Source organism: Thermobia domestica, chromosome 18, assembly GCF_964235325.1.
Source record: "Thermobia domestica chromosome 18, izTheDome1.hap1.1, whole genome shotgun sequence".
NCBI classification, from domain to species: domain Eukaryota; kingdom Metazoa; phylum Arthropoda; class Insecta; order Zygentoma; family Lepismatidae; genus Thermobia; species Thermobia domestica.
Genome location: NC_137471.1, coordinates 138,267,259 through 138,288,728, shown reverse-complemented (window position 1 = coordinate 138,288,728; position 21,470 = coordinate 138,267,259). Strand labels below are relative to the sequence as shown.

At 34.5% G+C, this 21,470-nt stretch overlaps 1 protein-coding gene across 1 annotated transcript; it reads right to left on the bottom strand.

Annotated features, from left to right (window-relative positions):
* Positions 1 to 3,762: 3,762 nt before the first annotated feature.
* Positions 3,763 to 9,635, bottom strand: LOC145675271 (uncharacterized). Its single transcript, XM_081745655.1, has 4 exons — positions 9,627 to 9,635; positions 8,205 to 8,336; positions 7,192 to 7,414; positions 3,763 to 3,929 (listed from the first exon to the last, which is right to left on the bottom strand). The coding sequence occupies exons 1-4, from the start codon at positions 9,633 to 9,635 to the stop codon at positions 3,763 to 3,765; spliced, it is 531 nt and encodes a 176-aa protein (XP_081601781.1).
* Between the last annotated feature and the right edge of the window lie 11,835 nt (positions 9,636 to 21,470).

Here is a 21,470-nt window from a genome sequence, read left to right as displayed (position 1 = left end):
GTCGAATAAATTTCATGAAGATGTGATGTTCATGAACAGAGAATTTTTGAAGTTTCATGGTTCAACATCATTTCGACAAAGGGCAAAAGTTGTGAAAACCCTATCCGAATTGATATGGCGCAACCACATGTGCCTCTTAGTGTAGTCGAAAGATTTATGAGATTAAGAACTATTATTAGGATTAGGCATATAAACAATGTTAGTTTACCAAGTCACGCTCAACAAAAGAAAATGGAAAAGTTAGTGAAGTAGTCACACAATGAAGCTTAACGTATCGACATAGCGTGGAAGGAGAGGGTAAGTTCTCCATTTTATATTTCTCGCAAAAAAAGAAAAAAAAAAAAAGTGTTTTAGTAGAATAGTTTTAACCTTATGCATTTTTTGTAAATATAGCAAGTCCATTCAAATTTCTTGCGCAAATTACTTTTTTTTTAGGGATTTGTTAATTACTTCTCATTTACTCGTTTGATATTTATGCCGTTAGTTACTTCATTTCGGTGTTTGTGCGTGTGTCAGGGGGGGGGGGGGGAGTAGACTGTTGCAACTTCTAAAGTTAGTGTGAAAAATGCTATTTATAGGTAGGACACTGAGGAAAGATAAAATATCCAAGCTCAAAGCATTTAAAATGTGGTGTTGGCGTAAGAATGCTACATATCATGGACCGAAAGGAAAAGGAATGAAGTGCTAAATGAAGGTAATGAAGGACGATAGATCATGAAGATAATAGGAAAAAGAAGAAACAGCATGCTTAGCCATCTTATTCGGCCCTCCGATTGAATCACCGTGCTGATAGGGGAAAAGGCAGAAGGAAAACCAGAAAGAGGAAGACCAAGGATAGATTATCTAAATGCTGTTACGAAGAAGAAACATTATCAAATTATAAAACAGCTCTCCCAAGCGAGAGAAAAGGTTTAAAATTTACATATTGCCCACCAACCTATACTTGATGTGAACAAGAAGATCATCCCAGAAAGAATGGAAGGTTGACTGGTAAACTCGGAGAGCCTGAAATATATTTAGCAAAGGAAGCTTCAATGAGAATTCACATTTTGGTATACAGGAAGATCGTTTGAAATCGTTGTGCAACTATTTTGATCGCACAGCTTTGATTAATTTGTAGATTAAACTTGCGATGAAAATTATTTTCAGGTTCAATTTGATTATTATTTGGCCACGAAGTTGTCTTAGAGGAATATGTGAAGGTATTGCCGACACGAATGTTCTGTTTATAAAGTTACTTAAGAAAAATTAGATTTCCCGTAAAGTAAAGGCTAAACGTTCCATAACTCTCAAAGAATATTAGATATAAGTCTTTCCTCTCCTTGCTGATGCTAGATGGGGTAAATTGTAAGAGTGATCTACATAAACAACAAAGAACTTGTGATAAATAAAAGATAGAAGGATATTAATTTTGATACCTAGCAACATTGATGATTCATGGAAAATGGAAATACTGTCATAGAATGAAATAGCGGGAACACGGAAGGCAGTCTCAGCTTGTTTAATTTATTACAAAAGCGTTTATTATAGTCTTTAATGAATTCTAAGTAATGGAATGTACACATGAAAATCGAAACAAAAGAAGTTCAACAAAAATATGTCAATTAATTTTAGTAAGCATTTTTTAATGTTTGTCAAGCAGTGTAGAATTTTAAAATTGTCAAGATTTACGAAATATGTGGTTCATTTCTATTCCAAGCGTAATGACTTCCATTTTTCAACTAATCTAATATTCATTTTATTACAACAAATACTTTAATTTTTTTTTATTCTTTAATTAACTGATATTCATTTGAAATCTACACTATACTATATTTCTACAATCTAATTTTAATGTTTTTTTTTTTGGAAATTAACCCTACAGTACAATGATCATAACAAAAGATGTATCCATCTAATGTGCTCTAATAATTCAAAGAGCGCCATAGAACACGTGGACATTCTCATGAAATCTCTTTGCATAGCATAATTTGTCGATGCACACGAAACAGGAATTTCAATAAAAGAAAATAGCTTTTAGGACGACCTACAAATACACTATAGTGACGAAGCATCTGCAACTTCAAGCATGACAGGAAGACATAATATCATGCGAAATACCGATTGATATGGTCAATTATTTACAAGAAAATTACAGCGACATAACATTCAGGATTATTTTGAGAAGTCGATTTGGAAGATATAGTACATATATTGATAACAAAATCGATGTTTGAGAAAGAGGCAAAAAAGTAAAAGAAAGGTGTCAAGAGAAGGTTTATCAGTTTTCATAAAATGTTACTGTCACACAGTAAAGTGTGTTCAATATAAATATATACAAACTTCTAGAGGATAGCACCTGTCTCACGTAGTACATGAACAGGCTGTAGACCTGTCAGGATGATGAGCCAGTAGTGCACCAACAGATACAGGAGTGTACCAACAGATACAGGAACAAATGGTGTTATCGTGATCCTGTTTGACGGCGAGGATAACCTACTGTGTGTACAATTCTACGGGACACAACAAAGCACGGGTAAAATGTGCACAGTAAAACATTTTACAGCTGAAGGAGTACCACGTAGAACAGCCTACGACATCATTAAAAGATGTAAGAATGGGATTGAGTGACCATCCCGAAGCACACAGAACAACAAAAAAGCATGGTTAAACTCAAGTGTGGCCACTTGTTGCAAAAATTCGATGTTCGTGATTTCATCTTGGATGATGAAACCTATGTTACATTGTCCCATGCCTCTATCAATGGAAATGTTGGCTTCTATACAACCGAAACCTCTAAAGCTCCATCTAGTGTTAAATTTGCCAAAAAGAAGAAATTTGAAGAGAAAGTGCTTGTTTGGATTGCTATGGCTCCCAAAAGTGTTAGCCAACCGTTGTTGTGTCGATTTGGATTTGCTATTAACGCCCAGACGTACCTGGTACAGTGCATTAGGAATAGACTAACACCGTACATACGTGTCAAAAATCCAGTCGAAATCCGTTGTGAAAAAGGAGCAAAATTGATGTTGTGACGCTTAGCAAGTGATTCATTTTCTCCTGATTTGTTGTACTTAGGGTTAATCTTTTTTCTTTCTTTTTTTTTCTACTTCGCTTGGAATCTATTTTACTTTTGTTTCCTTTTTGTTTTTCAGATTTCTGCATTACTCAATATATTTGCTATTTCTAAATTATATATCTGTTCTATACTACACTACATTCTACTTTCTACACAACTGTTCTACTTAACACTACTTTCTACCTACTTTATATTTTTTTTTACTTTTTTATTTTTTATTTTTTTTTTACTTTTTTTATTTTTTATTTTTTTTACTTTTTTATATTTTTTTACTTTTTTATTTTATTATTATTATTATTATTATTGATTTCTATATTGAGTCTATAACAGTGCATATGTATTGTGTAAAGAAACAGTTGGAATATTAGTATTCTCAACTTTCGATCACTAAGTCTGAGATTTGATACTCGTAACCACCTTTAATTTTTAAAATAAATCAAACCCGTTTGGAAGTGTAGCACCATCATGTGTGAATACATTGACCTGACTTTTTAACACTATGTACTAGATAATTTTATAGTTCTCTCTTGTATTTAAAATCTACAGTCGCTGAAATATTTACTTAATGTGACTGAGAGTCAGTGTGTTTGTCAAAAGTCACCACAAACATTCAGGCACTTGTCCAATTATGATACTGTTTAAATCCCTCCACACAGAATTCGGGGAGGTGGTCTTTGAACCACTGTTGTACGGTGGCCTTCATTTCATCATATGTGAAATGTCATCTCATCAAAACCTGTCACCTTAGTGGCTTCTTCAGCAGACCGAAGATGTGAAGGCCCCAACGTGACAGGCCAATGATATAGGAAGGATGACTCAACATTTTTCACTTGAATCGTTGGAACAAGTCCTGTACTACTGGTTCTATATGAAACTTATATGAAACAATTTGAAACATTCTTTGATCTTCTGAGGTTAAGTAATGATGATTTTTGTTTTCTCGAAGAATAAAAGTGTAACAATAATCATTAAATACTGTTATAAACTCAATACAATATAAACTTCATGCAGAAATCTTCCTACTACAGTGATACCTTTGAATAACGGGCATTGATAGGACATAGCTATTTGTCTGTAAATAAAAGTTGTCCATTACAGAGAGGACATGTTCAAATTGTTGGGGGAGTAAAATAGGAATTCGTTTTGTAAATAAATAAAATTATTATTGAAGAGATGTGTTTATGTGGGGTTGCAGGGGAAGATGCAAGTACCAAGGGAAACAAAAGTAGTAACATTTTCAGAGAAGAAAACAAACTTCGTGTAGAATTCTTGGCCTTATAATTAGTTCTCCACCATAGAAAGTGTTGAAGGAGTAACGCCAGGAAGTAATTTAGTTTGGATAGATGTACAGGAAAATGAAGAATGTTGTGTGTGGTGGTCACCAATTTATTGAGATTGAATTTGAAAGATGTTTTGTAGGGAAGAGAATTTCTGTTTACTCTAGCGTGACCAAGTTTTATTGTTTATTTGAAAGAAGCACTTTTTGTGCTGAATATATATAAACTGAGAACAAAGAGCTTACTAAAGCATTAGGAGAAAAGAATACTGCTGAGGCACCTGTCCTATTATAATACAGTTTTAACGGGATTAAAAAAAAAAATCTGTCCGTATTGTGCTGGTGTCCGTTATTGTGAGGTTTCACTGTATTAGATTCTACAAAACGACTTGTCGTTGAGAATTAGCAAAAGCTTACTATTGAATTTTGAGTAACTACAATTACTACATAAATTATATACACATATATATACACATATATATACACATCCTTTGGTCTAATGGATGTAATTTTAGTTCGTGAGGAACTGGAATATTCTGAGGCAAAAAGATAGGTAATAAAGATGTATTTAATCTTAACATAATACTTAACCCTTCTGCAAAATGACAACCTAAAGGATTGAAAAAGATGAAATATTTCTCAAAAGTCGCCGAGTTGAGAGTCCGTCAAATTACCCGAAATCATAACTGCAGACAATTAATACAGAAAATCCGAGACACAGACGTCAAAGAGAAATATCGAAGACTTACAAATACATAAAACAGATAAGGACATTAAAGCGAATTGATAAAACAAAATATTATGTTTAGATATTCTTATCTTTTTACCTCAATTCCTCTTTAGAGGAAGCACTCTCGCTCTTCGTCGCACCAAGGAATGCAGCAGCAGCAGGGGCAAAAATAAAACTTGAAGCAGCGGCCACACTGAGATTCATGGCGAAGATGAAGTAAGTTGGGAGGAAGATCCCTGTTTCCAAATTGTCTTTCCCACCTTCTTCTTCTTTCCTCTCGTTGATCTAAAATGAAAATATATAATGAGGATTTGAATTATTATATTTTATACAATTAAAATATTATTTTTTTGTAATTTCTCCCTTTGTACTTGGATTCATTTGGGAACTATTAGTACTCGTGGGGACTAATGATATTTAGAGGGAGGTTACACGTTGAATACAGTATTATATAAGGCAGTCTAGAATACAGGAGGCTTTTTGCGTACAAAATGGAGCTACTGTCTCAAGTCTCTGGTTATATAAGTCGCAGCGTGTCCGGCATAAAATCATTTCACAGTTGATAATTGAAGCTAGTAGATGTATAAAGTATGGGATTCTTACAATTAGAAGTAAGTGGATACTTTCAAATATCTAGGATCAATATTAATAGATGGAAACCATATTCACGAAGAAATTAAATATCGACTAAAACCAGGGAATTCGTACTTATTCAGTTCAAAATCTATATTTATTTATTATTCAGTTCAAAATCTCTTGTCGTCGCGAATTCTGTCCAGGAATTTGAAACTTACAATATATAAAATGATAATCATGCCTGTTGTGCTGTATGGTTGCAAAACATGGTCACTTACTCTGAGGGATTGAAAGTATTTGAGAACAAGACCCTAAGAAGAATATTCGGACACAAGAGGAACGGAAAAGGGGAATGGCGGAAACTTCATAACGAGGAAGTACATAATTTATGCGGTTTATCAAACATTGTTAGGGTTATCAAATCTAAGAGGGTCAGGTGGACAGGTCATGTAGCCAGGCTGGAAGAAAGCAGGAACGCTTTCAAAGTCTTGACTGGAAGATCAGTCGGAAAACGACCATTAGAAAGACTTAGGCGCAGATAGGAGGGCAATATTAAAATGGATCTCGCAGAAATAGGAATATAAAGTAGAAACTGAATTCAGTTGGCTAAGGATAGAAGTCAGTGCAAAGCTTCTGTGAACGCGACATTGAACCTCCGAATTCAATAGGCCATAAAGTAAGTTAGTTAGACGTAAGGTACTGCACCGTTAAGATAAGTGAACTTCCCGCAAAACTGCGCCACATTTTACAATTTTATTTCAGTAAAGGCGTAAATATTGCACAGACCTTTTAAGAAATTTGTGCTATTTATGGGCAAGATAAGATAACAGTCATTTTCTTTGTGGAAATTTTTATATCCAAGATGCTCCTCACAGTAGGCATCCAATCACACAAAAAATGGGTGATATTCGGGCAAAAGTCGAGTAAGACCGACATATAAGTAGTCATGGCTTCGCTAATGACCTAAACATTTATAATCAAACTACCGTGTTCACTTGCGTAATAGTAGCACTTTTTGTATCATTTTTTAAATGCGAAAATCCAACTGCGACTATTAAACGAGGAAAACTGTCATTTACTTATCTCTATGATCAAGACAATTTAGAATTTTGATACATACAACATTGTGTCAACAAACAATGGAGGGTGGAAGAAGTAGGTTGCTTGATCTCTGTTGACAGATGGGTCACGATGTTACGTGTCAGTAAACACGAAAAGTTCTTTTGCAATTTCGAAGGAAGTCCCGTTCACAAAGAAAAAACTTAAATGAAATATATATAATTTGAACAATATATATATAATTTGAAATAAATAAATATAGACAACTAGACTTGTTTGCCACAAAAAGTTGCAATGTACTGGACTAGGTATGAATTAGTTGCATTTCAGTTCAATGGATAGCATCAGTAATCAGTGCTATAACATGGTTTCACCGTGTAACCAAGTAAACATTTGTATACTGGTACATAAAAGATTAACTCATAAAGATTAATGATCATAACTCTTATGGTGATAACACTAATTTGTACAGATTAAAATATGAAAATAACTTACACCAATTGTCGCACGGGTCCACTCCATAGCCCAAGCAAGCCGAAAACGGGGCGACAACGCATCTAGCTGCACAACTGATGACGCAACAGAGTCTACTTCGCCAAGATACAGGATATGGATATGGCGGTTCCTGTAAAAATATGTTCGGAACTGGGTGTTCCCTCAGGCTATCATCATCGACTTCCCGCTGTTTTCTTGGTCTTGGTTCCTGTCGCCGTTCGTGCTATAATAAAACAATAGAAATGTAATGAGGATAGAGAAGCATTATTTATTATTTTTGAAATTTCATATAGAAAACTATATATAATGATAATTCTAAGCTACTTAGTTTCGTAAAAAGAAAAAAAAAAATCAGTATCAGTGATGTCATTCAGCTAGTTCGCACTGATTCGCCCGAACTGGTTGTTAAAATCGCCTCTCCACCTCTAGAGCTAATAGAGGAGCACTTATGAAAAAGAAAGAAAAAATTAGTATTGTTCTTGAGAATCTAATATATTTATTTTCCTTTCCTTTCCAGCTTTCAAAGAGATGATTAACACCACATTAAATAATTTTCAAGTGTTTGTAGATAGTCAAGGTTTTCCTAAAGCAGAAATTCATCAAATCATCAAGGAGGCAAGAAAAATAATTAAAGTTATTGCTGAGAGTTCCGCAAAGCCAGAAGGCATTCAGTTTAATAAACAACGTAACTACAGATAAAAGAAACTCCCTCCTTGCTGAAACTCGCATCTCACCTCTGAGAATAACTTCTTGTAGGAAAGCCTTTAGAAGAATGGGATGCAACGCACTGGTAAAAACGTGGTTACACCAAGGGTATTATACACGTGCCGATTGTTGGGTTAAAAAGAAAGCAACATCCGAGTATTCTAAACATCGACTTTAATTCTAGGCTTATCTCAATACCGGCGAGTTTTGCAAACTAAATATTCAAATAAGCATTTGCATGACTTCAATCTAACACTGTTATTAGTATCATTGGAATCAATCAATAAATAAATAATAAATCAGCTTACCTCCTTGATCTCCTCCACGAAAACTTCTTTGACCATCGTCTCACGCTCCATCTGCGAGGTCCCAGGAGGAGAGATGGGATGACTTCGTTCCTCAGTTGGTGGTGGAGTGGTCCGTCTTTGTGTTACTTCCTCCTACGAAATATAAATCAAGTTATTTTAGTTCCAGTTCAAATCTGTTTCATCAATGACTCATCTTACTTGTAACAATACCCCTGTACTTTTATTTTCTACATAATATCTCTAGTTGCACATAAACATCATTAACAGCTGGGAATTCAATAGTACATATATAAAGAGTGTTTGTGTCCACAATAAGTACAATCTCCTACTTCAAGTGAATTTTGCCACATGTGTAGTATGATTTCTTCCAGCATATTAAAAACAGTCATTTATTATTTGTAAAGAACGACATTATTCCGTTCATTTCCGTGGATCTATCGATTTGTCTTCTCCATCGGAGTAAATCTGTCTTCAACATTGGGGGGAACGGGTAAGACAGTTCATTTTTTAAGCAGATTTGAGGCTTATTCTGGAAGGGGGGAGGGGAGATGAGACTCATATTACGGTAGATGAATTTGATTTCCGAGGTGAACCTGTTGTGTATTATACAGCAAGAAACATCAATTTCATCTCACTTTTCTTTGTAGTAGACACAAATAGTATCACATTTCTCCCCCCTCCAAAAAAAACACATTTCAAATCGGATTATTGGGGGCACATTTCCCCCAGCTCCAAGATTGAGAGGGATTTGTGCCAATGGTCTTATCTTTGGACAATATTTTAGTTAAATAAAAATAAAAATTTAAGAGTTCATGATAATTTAGGGCTATATGTCATTAGGGCTATGTCATAATGAAAAGCTTAATGGAGGGTTATTTTAACATGTTTTAACTCATTAAGTTCTGGTACAGAATAAATTTTTAACTTTATAAATTAATTATTTTTTCCCTCCATTCTCTCAAAAACTACGTATGACCTTTTAAAATCACACATATCATTTTGTTCTATCGATTGGTATATTTCTCATTTGTGAACATTTTTTTCATTAAACGCTAAGAGTATTCTAGAATTGGGTTAAGGTACGTTTCATTAGTGGATTATGCTTTATTTCTGTGACAGGAGGTTAAAACTATAAATATGGATGACAATTTCACATCTTCCTTTTCAGAGAGGTAGCAGCGAAATAAAAAAAAAAAAAAAAACTGAGTTAAACTATGTCCTAACCAACTATTAAATTAAACTCCGGAATGTGTCTAAATACCAGCTGTCAATACCGAAATTTTCAATGGAAATCTCCATCTTCTTCAGAAGCTTATTTATTTACATAAACACACACTGCTCTTTTCAATCACCCTTTATAGTTTCCATCACATAATTAAAAAAAAATATATATATATATATTTCAGATATGGCTAAGCTTACATCTAACATTGGATAGTTTGTAGCAAATATGGTAATTTATAATACATTAAGGTTTCTGTTTCAATTAATTATTGGGGTTTCATCTGTGTTGTGAGAATTTTTTCTTTTTATCTGTGTAGTTATGTTTCCTGGTAATATGGTGAAAAATAAAAATAAAATCAATTAGTTCAGAAAAAAGTTTGTATTAACTAATAAAGCTCAGCTGATAATATTACTTTCCCTGATAGCTCGAAATAGTAGATATGATTTGCTTCAAACTTTTCAATCTGCAAAGAATATTTGGGTCGTGATTTTCTTGATGCAACGATCCATTATACGCTGAAGAAGATGGTGACTTGCATTGAATATTTCGGCATTAACGCATAGTTACACGCATTCCTGAATTTAAATTAAGAATTGTGAGCGTCAATTTAGTTTCTTCGGAAGTTCTATCTTAATATCTTCACATAAACAATTTAAACCTTTTGTCACAACTTTTACGCTTAGAGTTATTACAAAGGGAAAAAATAAACTTATAAATTTCATAATTATAAATAAATAAAAATAAGAAACTTCCTATTGATTAAAAATTAATTTCTATTTTGTTGTCTTACCGTTCCGCTTTGTCTCCGCCGGAAGATTAAGCTTCTTATCCTGTGGAACCTGGAAAGTCTAAGATAAAAAAGTAATTAGAATTCGTGTGAACATAAATACAATTTAGTACACTAACAAATAATAAAATAAATTAGTTTAGTGTAAGTAATTTCAATTAAGTTTTTGAGTCTTATTACATCATTAATATAATTCTCAGGTTTCTAACAAGCTGGGCATGAGAAATACTACGGTCGTTAAAAGTGCATAACCCAAACCATTTTTAGAAGAATATATATGAACAAATAAGACTTTGAAGTATTACCTGGAACGGGGAGGCGGTCGAACAACTGGACCGTACACACGCTTAGTTCTTCTGTCTTCCATGACGGTCGATTCTCCAGTTGTTTCTTCTTCCTCCCTGTGGCTGCCAACTTCCTCCTCGGTGCGTGAGTGCAGCCCATCCTCCATTTGAGATGCAACCTCAGCTACACCTGATTCAACCAAATCTTCTCCAGCTGTAATGGCCTGTGTTGCCCGTCTCTTGAACTGGAGTAAGCGCCACAGGTAACATAGACATTTGAAGAAAATGGTCAGTGGCGATTCTTCAGGAGGAATACCACTGAAATCGTGTTCTGGTAAGTCCACGATGTTCCATGGCATCCCCACCTGAATCGTCTGCCAAGTAACCAGGCGGGGTGTAGGTACTCCTATTGCAGTTGCTATTATCAGCAGGCTTCTGATACGTTCGGCTTCAGAAACGCTAACAATAGCCAAAAATGATACAGGTGTATAACCAAGAATCATTCTCAGCCACGATACAGACATGGACTGAGGATGTGACGGTAACACTGAGGTTGTCTCAAAAGGAAAAAGATAACTCTCAACACTACTCTCAGATGTTAGATCCTAATTCAAAGAAAGAGAAAACAGAGGTAAGTCACATTAACTGGATAACCATCAATAATATATGTAAACACAATAGAATTCTTTTAAAAAAATCTAGTTGGACCAAAAGATAAATTAGAATACGAGCTATGAGTAATCACTTCAGCTCACGAGCTGCTGCCAGCCTGTGCATCTTCTCCCGGGAAGTTGAACCTTGTAACTCAAATAACTCTCCGAGTGTCTACACCTGTACTCCCATTTGTAATGGAAACCAGGGCTACGCCTATCGAAGACATACATAGCAAAGCCGGAAAGAAGTGACAACTGAAAAACAAATATTATTAAAGAATTTTTGAAAGAAATGAGAAGTACAGTGGCGTATGTAAGGGAAAGTTCCAGAATGGATGACTCAATCGTTTTTTTCCATCACGTAGTGGACATTCTCTTTACAGGTGATAGGTTGGTAGTCTGTTAATTGTTCATAGTGGGTAACTCATAAGTGTCTACAGATTGTATTGTTCGTACCGAAGGCGTGCTGTTCTTTTTCTACTCTCGTTGAAGGGCAATAATAGTGACTATGCTTGGGAAAAGAATTTCATAGGAAATACACGCACAAATAAGGGGGGGATTCTGAGTGAAGAAGGCTACAGTACTCGCCAAATTTCTGCCAGATTAGGTTGGCACAAAAAACAGTTGCCAGAGCAATAAGTAAAAGTAAGTTCCAAACCACTGGAAATTATAGCTCGAAAAAGCCAAAAGGACGTCAAAAGTGCACAACTAAGTGTGTGGATCAGGCCATACTTTTGGCAAGAAAGAAGTCACTCAGAAGATCGGCCAAAGCAATCCAGGCTGGTTTACTAAAAGATAGGAATCTACCTAACCATAGGACAATCCGCAGGAGGTCATTATGTGCCAATTTCAAAACCTATAAGATTGCCAAAAAGTCGAAATTGCCGACCAACAACATTGCCGATCAATTGACATTTTGTAAAAAGTATCAGGGATGAGCTACTGAACAATAGAAAAGAGTTATACTTTTGGCAGAGACCCAAGTATCGCAATTTTATACCTTTTGTAGATACATACGATGACCTTCTAATACAAGGGATTTTCAACGCTACATCATTCCCATTGTAAAGAATGCTGCTAAAATCATGGTCTGAGTGCCATTTCTGCTAAAGAATTGTGGTTCATGCCTGAAAGGATATTAATGAATGGAACTGTCTTTCTCGATATGCTTAACGAATAGTTACCAGTGTTTATGGAGATCAACCAGTGCACCCACTCCCAACATGATGGAGTTGTTGGGTAATTTTAAAGCGGAAAGTGGCTGAACGTAACCTCAGTTCAGTTTCTCAATTAAAAAAAGCTATAAAACACGTCTGTTACAGAAATTTCACCAGAATACTGTGAAAAATTGTATCTGTCCATGCCTTCTCGTATCTAAGCAGCGTTAAAAAAAATAAAGGTTTGTACACCAAATATTGAACTCGCTTTCAAGCGTGTATACTTCACTGTGTTTCTATCACTGAAATGTATCCTTTGTATGTGTTTTTAACCTGAAATGTATCTTTATATCAATGTACATCCGTATTTAAATGAGAATATTCTTGTGTATTCATAAGCATGATACTTATTTGTGGTGAGTCATTCTTCTGGCCAATATATCGTGTTTCAAAACAACAAGTACAACGTTTGAAAGGTGATTCCTAACACAGTTAATAAAGAACATTCATATGGACCTATGGAGAAAGTTGCTTAGTTTCACAGCTAGGACTGCCTCAAAGTGAAAAAGCTACAATGCAACAAGAGAAACCATGGAGTGGTGCTACATATGAGTGTAAAGGAAGCCATATGCCATTCAATAATGCATTATTTCAGTAATGTGCGAGGTGTACGCAAGGGATTCCCTCACAACATAAATTCCAGACATGCTACAAACAGAATTTTTAGATATACTGTGACTTAAAAGGTGCATCTAAGTAGGCAAAAGGTAAGCTTTGACAACAGTAAATACGGAATACGTAAGCGGGACGTCTGAAGTATTAGGGAACCCCAGATCCGCGGTTCCTCGTGTTGGGAATAACGTATGCTAAGGTGAGATGTGCCACAGCATATTTCACGTATTTTTTTTAATACATATAAGCGTCAAATGATACATCACCTTCTGAACGTTGACGGTGTTGTTTTGAGCACCCTATATATATGAAAATCACACTTGTCCTGAAAGTATATGAAATAGAGTCCTTGAATCCCCCCCCCCTGATTATATTCTGCGTATGCCACTGGAAAAATATATTTAACAACTACAGAATATAATAAATAAAATGTTTGAATAAGAATTACATATTCATATTAAATACAGTGAACCCTCGGGTCCCTAATTTAATCCGTTTCGTAAGCTGTTTTTGAATAGTTAATTTGAACCTTTTTCAGTTGGAACAAATAGTTAAGGGAGGAGATAGAACCTATTCTTGGGACGCTGAAGTGATTAAAAACTAAAATTATTTTTTTTATTGAAATTAATGTAAATATACACAACAATTGATCTATTCTGGCCGCAGAAACATGCTATGTATTTTTTTTTAACTTTTTACCTTTTTAAATATTTTTTGTGATGAAGAATATAAATGAAAATACTCTTAAATTATCCTAAACTAGATATAATGAAAACTAAAATACAAAAAAGTGCAAAGAAATTTTTGAACACCACACAACGACAAATAATGTTTATGACGAATGCTTGAAAGCACTACTGATAGCGTGCATACAAGTGTGTGTTCATAGCCCGAAATATCGTTCGTGAACCGATTTTTGCACGAATAGAGGGATTCGTGAACTGTGGTCCACTGTATTAAATAAACGAAATATTATTAAACAAACAAGTTTCGTGTGAAACTACGGTAGACTTCCAAATTATACAAATTTAATTCTTAAACTTGAAGTAGTACCTCTATAACTACTGGTTCCAACAGAGGAATAAGATCAAAAATAAGACCTGTTCCTCCATCCATATCAAAAAGCCATTATTTGCTATCTCTTACTGCTTTTGTTCTATGGAGAGTCCTATTAAAACCGGAAGTACTTGTAAATTTCAACCACTCTCGGTTTTCGTAGTGTTGTTGGTAGTGATAGCACATTCCCTTGAGACGATGAATCGATTGCAAAAAAAAAAAAAAAAAAAACTTTGTCGCTATCTATTACTGTTTTGGTTCTATGGTGGTCAGCGTTGAAACCGGAAATATTAGACTTTTACCACTTCTGATTTGAACAGAGAATTAACAGAGGTGATGGAACCTATTCTTGCACGCTGAAGTGATTGAAAAAAAAAACTGTTCTCGACGTCTTTTATCGTTTTTGCTTTATTGAAGACAATATTAAAACGGAAGTATTAGTAATTTCAACCACTTGTGGTTTTGGTAGAGTGTTGTGAGTTGTGACGGTATGTTTTCTTAAGACGATGATCGATTACAGAAAACCGCTTGTTGCTGTCTATTACCATTTTTGTTCTATGGCAACCAATGTTGAAACAGGAAATGGTAAAGAATTAACGGAGGAGATATAACCTATTCTTGGGACGCTAAAGTGATTATTGCTTCTTGATATCTCTTACCGTTTTTGCTCTGATATCTTTCGACATAACTGTTGTATAAGACTCCGACATTTATGCACAGCATAGTATGGAAGTCTGATAATTCGTTCATATAAAGTTACATTTATTTTCGTAAATATTAAGATAAAAAATTACAAGGTACTAAAGCAGTAGAAACTTCGATGCAGACATACCTCAGACGCAGTACTCCAGCTACTACTGTCTCCAGTGATACCTTCCTCACTTTCTGTCAAATCCGGGTTCTTCTTTTCTAACGTCATATCCGTGTAATCGATGGAGTAGAAGCTTTCTGATGAATCAGAACTATTCTCCTAAAATAATAATAATAATAATAATAATAATAATAATAATAATAATAATAATAATAATAATAATAATAATAATAATAATAATAATAATAATGTAGAAAATTATATACATTTAAAATTCTACAGCGTTAACGTCTATTCAAAGTCTATACTCATTTTCTTAAAGTTAATCTGTATTTATATAAGTTTTAAGTACAAGGTATCCCTATAAACTTTTAAAGTACAGCTGCCTCCCTTTAAAATATTACCATGATATAACAACACTGGAAACACCTTTGTCCAAGCTTCTTGTTCGTGCCTATTTAAGCTGGTTTGATGCAGTCTGTATCTGGGTAAGCCTGCGACAAATGTATGTAACGTGAAGTCATCGTACGAAACACACATATCGAAATAGGGCAATATCCTAACCTAAGCTTTGTTACAAATTGGATAAAACTTTGATCGAAACGTTGCAGATATGGATGCAGAAGTGTTGACGATGATACAGGATCAGAACTCCATTGAACGTCAAGGAATGAGGCGAACATGGGAAAATATCGTTGAAATTTGATAAACATATAACTTCACAGCAAATGTCTCTGATTTTTTAACAGAACAGTAAAAAAGCCAATAAGAAAGAGTAATGTGAGTATTTGGTGGCTACTGCAGTACGGGACAACACCTTTCTAAAGTACATTGTGGCGGTCGATCAAACCTGACGTTCAAAAGTTTCGTACAACCATTTCACACTATATGCATTTGTCGAACGTTTATTCAAATACAAATTGCATAAAACTGATTTAAACAGGCATTAATAAAAAGCTTAGACAAAAGTATTTGCAGTGTTATCATTTCACGTTTTTTTAAGTTCAATTGAGTTGATTTGAGTTTAACGTCCCTTCCAGCAGCGAGGCTATATGAGACGGGACCTACTGATTAACGTGGAATCCGAAACACAGAAGCTCCCGCCGGAAATCGAACCCGGGTCTCCCTTGCTTAAGTTCGAGTACTTTATAGGCGCGTTACTTTGTAATATTGAACCTTAGCTACACCAATCACTTACATCCGTAATAATGTACTTAGAAATTTTAAAAATGCGAGTAAGTAACTTAAAATAAATTTAAATATCTCTGACAATAAAATTTATCATCTAATTACCTCTGTACAAACATCTATAAATTTTATTTGATTAATATTTTTAGAATTATAAATAAATAAATAAATCTTTAAGGTTTGATCATTGATATACGTAGAGGAAAGAAATGTAAGTGGCAACATTGAAGAAATTTAACCATTTTGTTTTAAAAGAAACTACGTATGTTCAAATATATCAGAGAAAGAGCTTATCTATATTTGTACACTAACTGTTAAATATTTGAATAGTAACACCAGGATATGAGACCCAGGTTCGATCACAGATCATGTGAACTTACGGTAGATAACATCGTGTCCATAGTTTCACGTTTCCTACATTTTCATTCCACCAATTCTTACATAATCATTCAGTTTTATTTATCATCCGTCCTTTACTCTAAAGAGCATAATCATTGGGCGTAAAACTAAAATTCATTTCAGATTTTAAAATGATAACAATAATAATAATAAAGTTCCAGTCTAAATATTGCATAAACAAAAACATGTATTATTTAATAGTTGATTCATATGAAAGAAATCATTTTAAAATATCAAAAGAAATTTCATTTATTTTTCATACCGGTAATCGTAAGGTCAAAATTTAGAAGCTAGCAAGGCAGTAGAAACATTGTGATAAGCAATAAAATCTCAGAGAAAGAGTATCGAAATTAATGAAGTCATGAATAAAGCTACGGTTATATGTATAATACGGATGTCAAAGAAATTTTAGGTCTTCAGTTTAACAATATACTGTATCGAGTTAAGCAGACGAGTTGAGTTCAGTTGATTTTGAGTTTAACGCCCCTTTCAGCGGCGAGGCTATATGAAACGGGAAATACTGAATCCGAACATGAGCTCCCGCCGGAAACCGAACTCGGGTCTCCCACGCTAACCACGAAGGAGCTCAAGCAGACAACTTGAATATTATAGTAAGACTATCCATGGCTTTGGATTGATTATTTTAACAAAAGAAACACTGATCAAAGCTTAAAACACACTTTATTTTAAATTATAATTTGTAACGGTTTCGGTTATCTAACATCCTTTTTCAGAGAATATCGGAAAATTGAATAGTATGTATCATTTATTGAAAATAATAAAAAGTGTATCAAGAAAAATCTATTTGACGATTCTAATTGAGGTTTCAATTCTTCATTTATACGATAATTTTGGAGAGAAATTTTCAGGAAAGTCATTTGTTACTTCTCCTTTAAGTTATACTTTCGGAAAGACTATACACCTAACATGCAGTAGTACAATATGTAGCATCGCAGTATTTGCTACGACTACGTTGTATAGCTCTTAATATATCGTACACGTTTTCTTCGTTTCGTATGGATAGTCTACCATTTTCTTATAGTTCTTTATCGATCTAGTCTCCGTAAATTTCTCAATTATCACTCCATGGCAATTAGGAACCTGTGTACCTACAAATCTAATGGGAAACTGGTCTTTCACTGTCACCATGCTCACGACGTAACATCATTCTGAACTCACTCGTTAAGACACGGTCTCAATCATTTAAAGGCGATGAGCAACAATGAACAGCAAACAGATAGAGACATCTTTTCGTCTCAAGGTTACCAACCTGATAGCTCGCGGAAGCAATCTGCTCACAATAAAGGATTACCAATCTTTGCAGAAAGCATTACTCGCAGCACACAGAATACAGTCTCTGAACATATAGGTGAATACCTACTTTTCGAGCATATGTTTATATATGGTTTGTACGATCCATTTATCGTGGAGTTTATCACAATATTTAAATTTACATATGATTACCTACTGCAATAGTCGCCACACACACACACACAAAAAGAACCATATAAACTAATTTTAAAGAAAGATAAAAATATCACTAACATTTTCGGTTAATACATTTCACCTTACTATTGTCATTAAATCACATATCATACAGTCTTGAACAATCTAAGTGTACTGACCTCAACATCAGGTGTCACAAGATCCATTTGCAACTGCAAAATGGATGCGCTTATATCCAACCTTGACCTGTATATGGTCTCTGTGAAACGCTCTTCCTCCTCTGTCAAGTAATCCACGAAGTTAATGCCTCTGGCAATGAACTCGTCAACCTGAAAGAGGAAATAAATAAACAACGTGTACAAAGCTTTCTGTTTATAAATTATAATATACAGGGTGCAACAAGAAGGTACTGCAAAATTTCAGCCGCCTAATGGTGTGAAATAGTCACATTCTGGTCGCTCCTTAATGTGACTCAATTTAAACTTCAATAACTCAGACTATAATTAAGCTACGAGGATAATTTTAGTAGCAATGTGTTCCTGAAGGATGAAGGTTTCCGTCTATATGTATTTTATGAGTGTACCCCCAAAGGGGAAGGAATGCCATCCCCAAATTTCTTATGCAAAAAATAAAAGGACACGTACTTGCCCTCTCCTGTCTGCCGTGGTATCCACCACATACTTAAAATACATATCGGCGGAAAGCCTCGTCCTTCAGAGATACATAGATACCAAAATTAAATTCCTAGCTTAATTAGGGTCTGAGTTATTGAGGTTTAAGTTGAGTCACATTAAAGAGCGACCAGAATGTAGCTATTTCACACCATTAGGCGGCTCAATTACCAATCTATATTTGTTATTTCCATATGACCTACAATTATGTCCTAGAATCTAGATGTTATGGGAAAAATTATACAACTTTTTTCTTTCGAACAATTCTTTCCGGATTTGGTTCAATATTTGCTACATTTACTCTCACATAAAGCTCAACATTCAGAAGATTTGTAAGTTGGTTTTCAAGAAAGAAAGCATCTAAAATGCTAATACATAAAAGTAAGTGCTACAGAACGGAACCAGATGTTTCAATGTCTTTCCACCTACAGGATTCATACAGATTTTTGTAAACTGTTTTCCCTTACTTTTACTAACAAATGATTATCTATTTCTCTGACAAAAGTTTGTTTAATTTCTCCACTTTTTCGTATCCCCAGTAGTTTAATTAGATACCTAAACTCTCAGAACTGGAAAATTCTTTTTCTAGCTAAAATCAAATAATACGACATGCAAGCCAAAATTACGTGTCGTTTCGCCACAGTACAAAACAAATAACGGAGTATTAACCTAATTTACATTGTTTGACTTTGGACTTCAAGGTATAACTACAAAATCTCAAGCTTCTATATTCGTTTTTCATATATTCGTCTGTGAAAGAAAGTTCTTTTTAATACTATCCTGAAATGATTGATTTCACCATAGAGGTATTTAATAAAGATTTTGTTTACATGTTGTGTATTCATCTCTAGTGGAAGGATGCTCACTTTGCAGACTCTACTATATGGAAGTGGATTGTGTGTCAACTGAAAATATGTCAACTATCTGAGAAAACTGCTCTTTGAAGATGTCCGTAACCTTAGAAAAGTTTCACATTGTATCGTGGAAAAAAACTTTGACAAATCACGTTAGACTCTTCGACAGCTGGATAAAGAGAAGATGGTCTCTCGGATTTGAAAAAGGCTTTTCACAGAGTAAGAATATGAAGGGGTTCCTTATCCACTTTGCTTCAGTGACTTCTCTCAGTTTTGAAACTGAAAGATACCGGTACGTTGCGACACAGATATTTTCAGTCCAGAAGTCCCCTCGGAACTGAAATTTTTCCAGTGTCTAAAACACACCCTAGAAAAATAGTTCTCAGACGTTTTTGATAGCGACATACAAAGATTGCAACGACGTCTAGAAGTGAACGGGAATTATCCTTTGAAAACTGACAGTAGCATATATATCTCTCTCGAAAATAAAAACTGCAAGAATTATGGGGAAATGGCCTGTAATTTTGGTACGCACCTCATATCGTAGAATTTTTATTATATGTATTCTTTTAGAGGAAGATAGACTTATGGTTTATATCTATAAATAAATGATTTAATTACTGTCAGAGAAAATTGTACATGGAACGAGAGAAATGACTGTCAGAGTTCAGGAAGAGGCCCTATGAAACCACAATCAGTCAATATATGACGTGACAAACGTACTTTGACTCTCTCAAGGATTAGTTTACGCTGTCTTAATGGAAGATTTTTAGATGCAAGGTGTATGAGTACGTTATTCCCAAGAAGTTAACCAATGAGTAACAGGAAGAGTGATTGCAGTGGTCAATGGAGAAATAATTAGCAGGTGAACGAGGATCCATATCTTTTGAACAACGTGATTGATTAATTACTGGAAGTTTAATGGGAACGTCAGCAGCAACATTATTTGTTCCAATAAAGGTAGGGCCAATGACTGACACATTCTGTACATTAAAAATTCAAAATAAAACTCTAAAAACTGAAGTTTAAGTATAAAATGACAAAATAAGAGATTAAATGAAACTATAAAAATTAAAACAGAGTCGGTGAAATGGCTAAAAGAATGAATGACAAAATTGTAAAATATATATTAAAAAATAAGTAAAAATAAGAATAACAATAACATGTAACAGGAAAAATTTAAAAACGGAATTATTCTACATAATCTGATTAACTCCTAAAGTTAACTGACGTCTGAGTATTGTGAACATTCTACTAGAACCTGTCAAATATTCCGTGGGACGATACGATCTAGTCTACACAGTACGAAAGGTTAGCATCAGTCACTAAATAGAAATGAGATGAAACTGTCCAATACCCGAGCCTTCATCATGGTGTTTCCTGTACAATCCAAACGACAGTCGTTCCTCACCCTGAGTGTTGGAAGATTTCTTCAATAGAACAGGTATTCAAAGAATGGAGATTCACTTCAACTAACGAAATCAAGACTATGTGACACGTATTCTGAAGGTTATGACAAAGATTCCATAAGGAACCGTTGTGACAAGTGTCATGAACGTTGATAGAAGTACGTCACTGTCCAAGGTCATTACTTTGAAGGTGGTGCTCTGCAAGAAGGTGTATGGTATGTGCAACTAACTGAATGTCCATTCTTTGCACGCCGAACTGTTTCCCTTGCTTCAGAAAAAACACATTTCAATGAAAATATAACGATGAAATAAAGATAAAATGCTCTATTTTTAGCATAAATTTTGAACCACTCACATGGGGAGTTATGCTGGAACATACATACATACACATACATCCGTTTTTATATAATGCGAGATTACTCCCGTAACCCCTGTTATGTAGGCATTCATTACCATGTTTTAAGTTACGAAGTAATTTGTTAGGGGATGTTGTTAAATTTATGAAAGACATAACTCCCTTCCTACCCCTTTAAATATGGTCCAGGTGTTCCAGAGTTAAGCTGATACATACACACACATATTTTTATTTATATAGATAGAGGTCTTTTTTTAATTACTGGTACTATTTTCTAAATTAATTATAATGTGAATCAG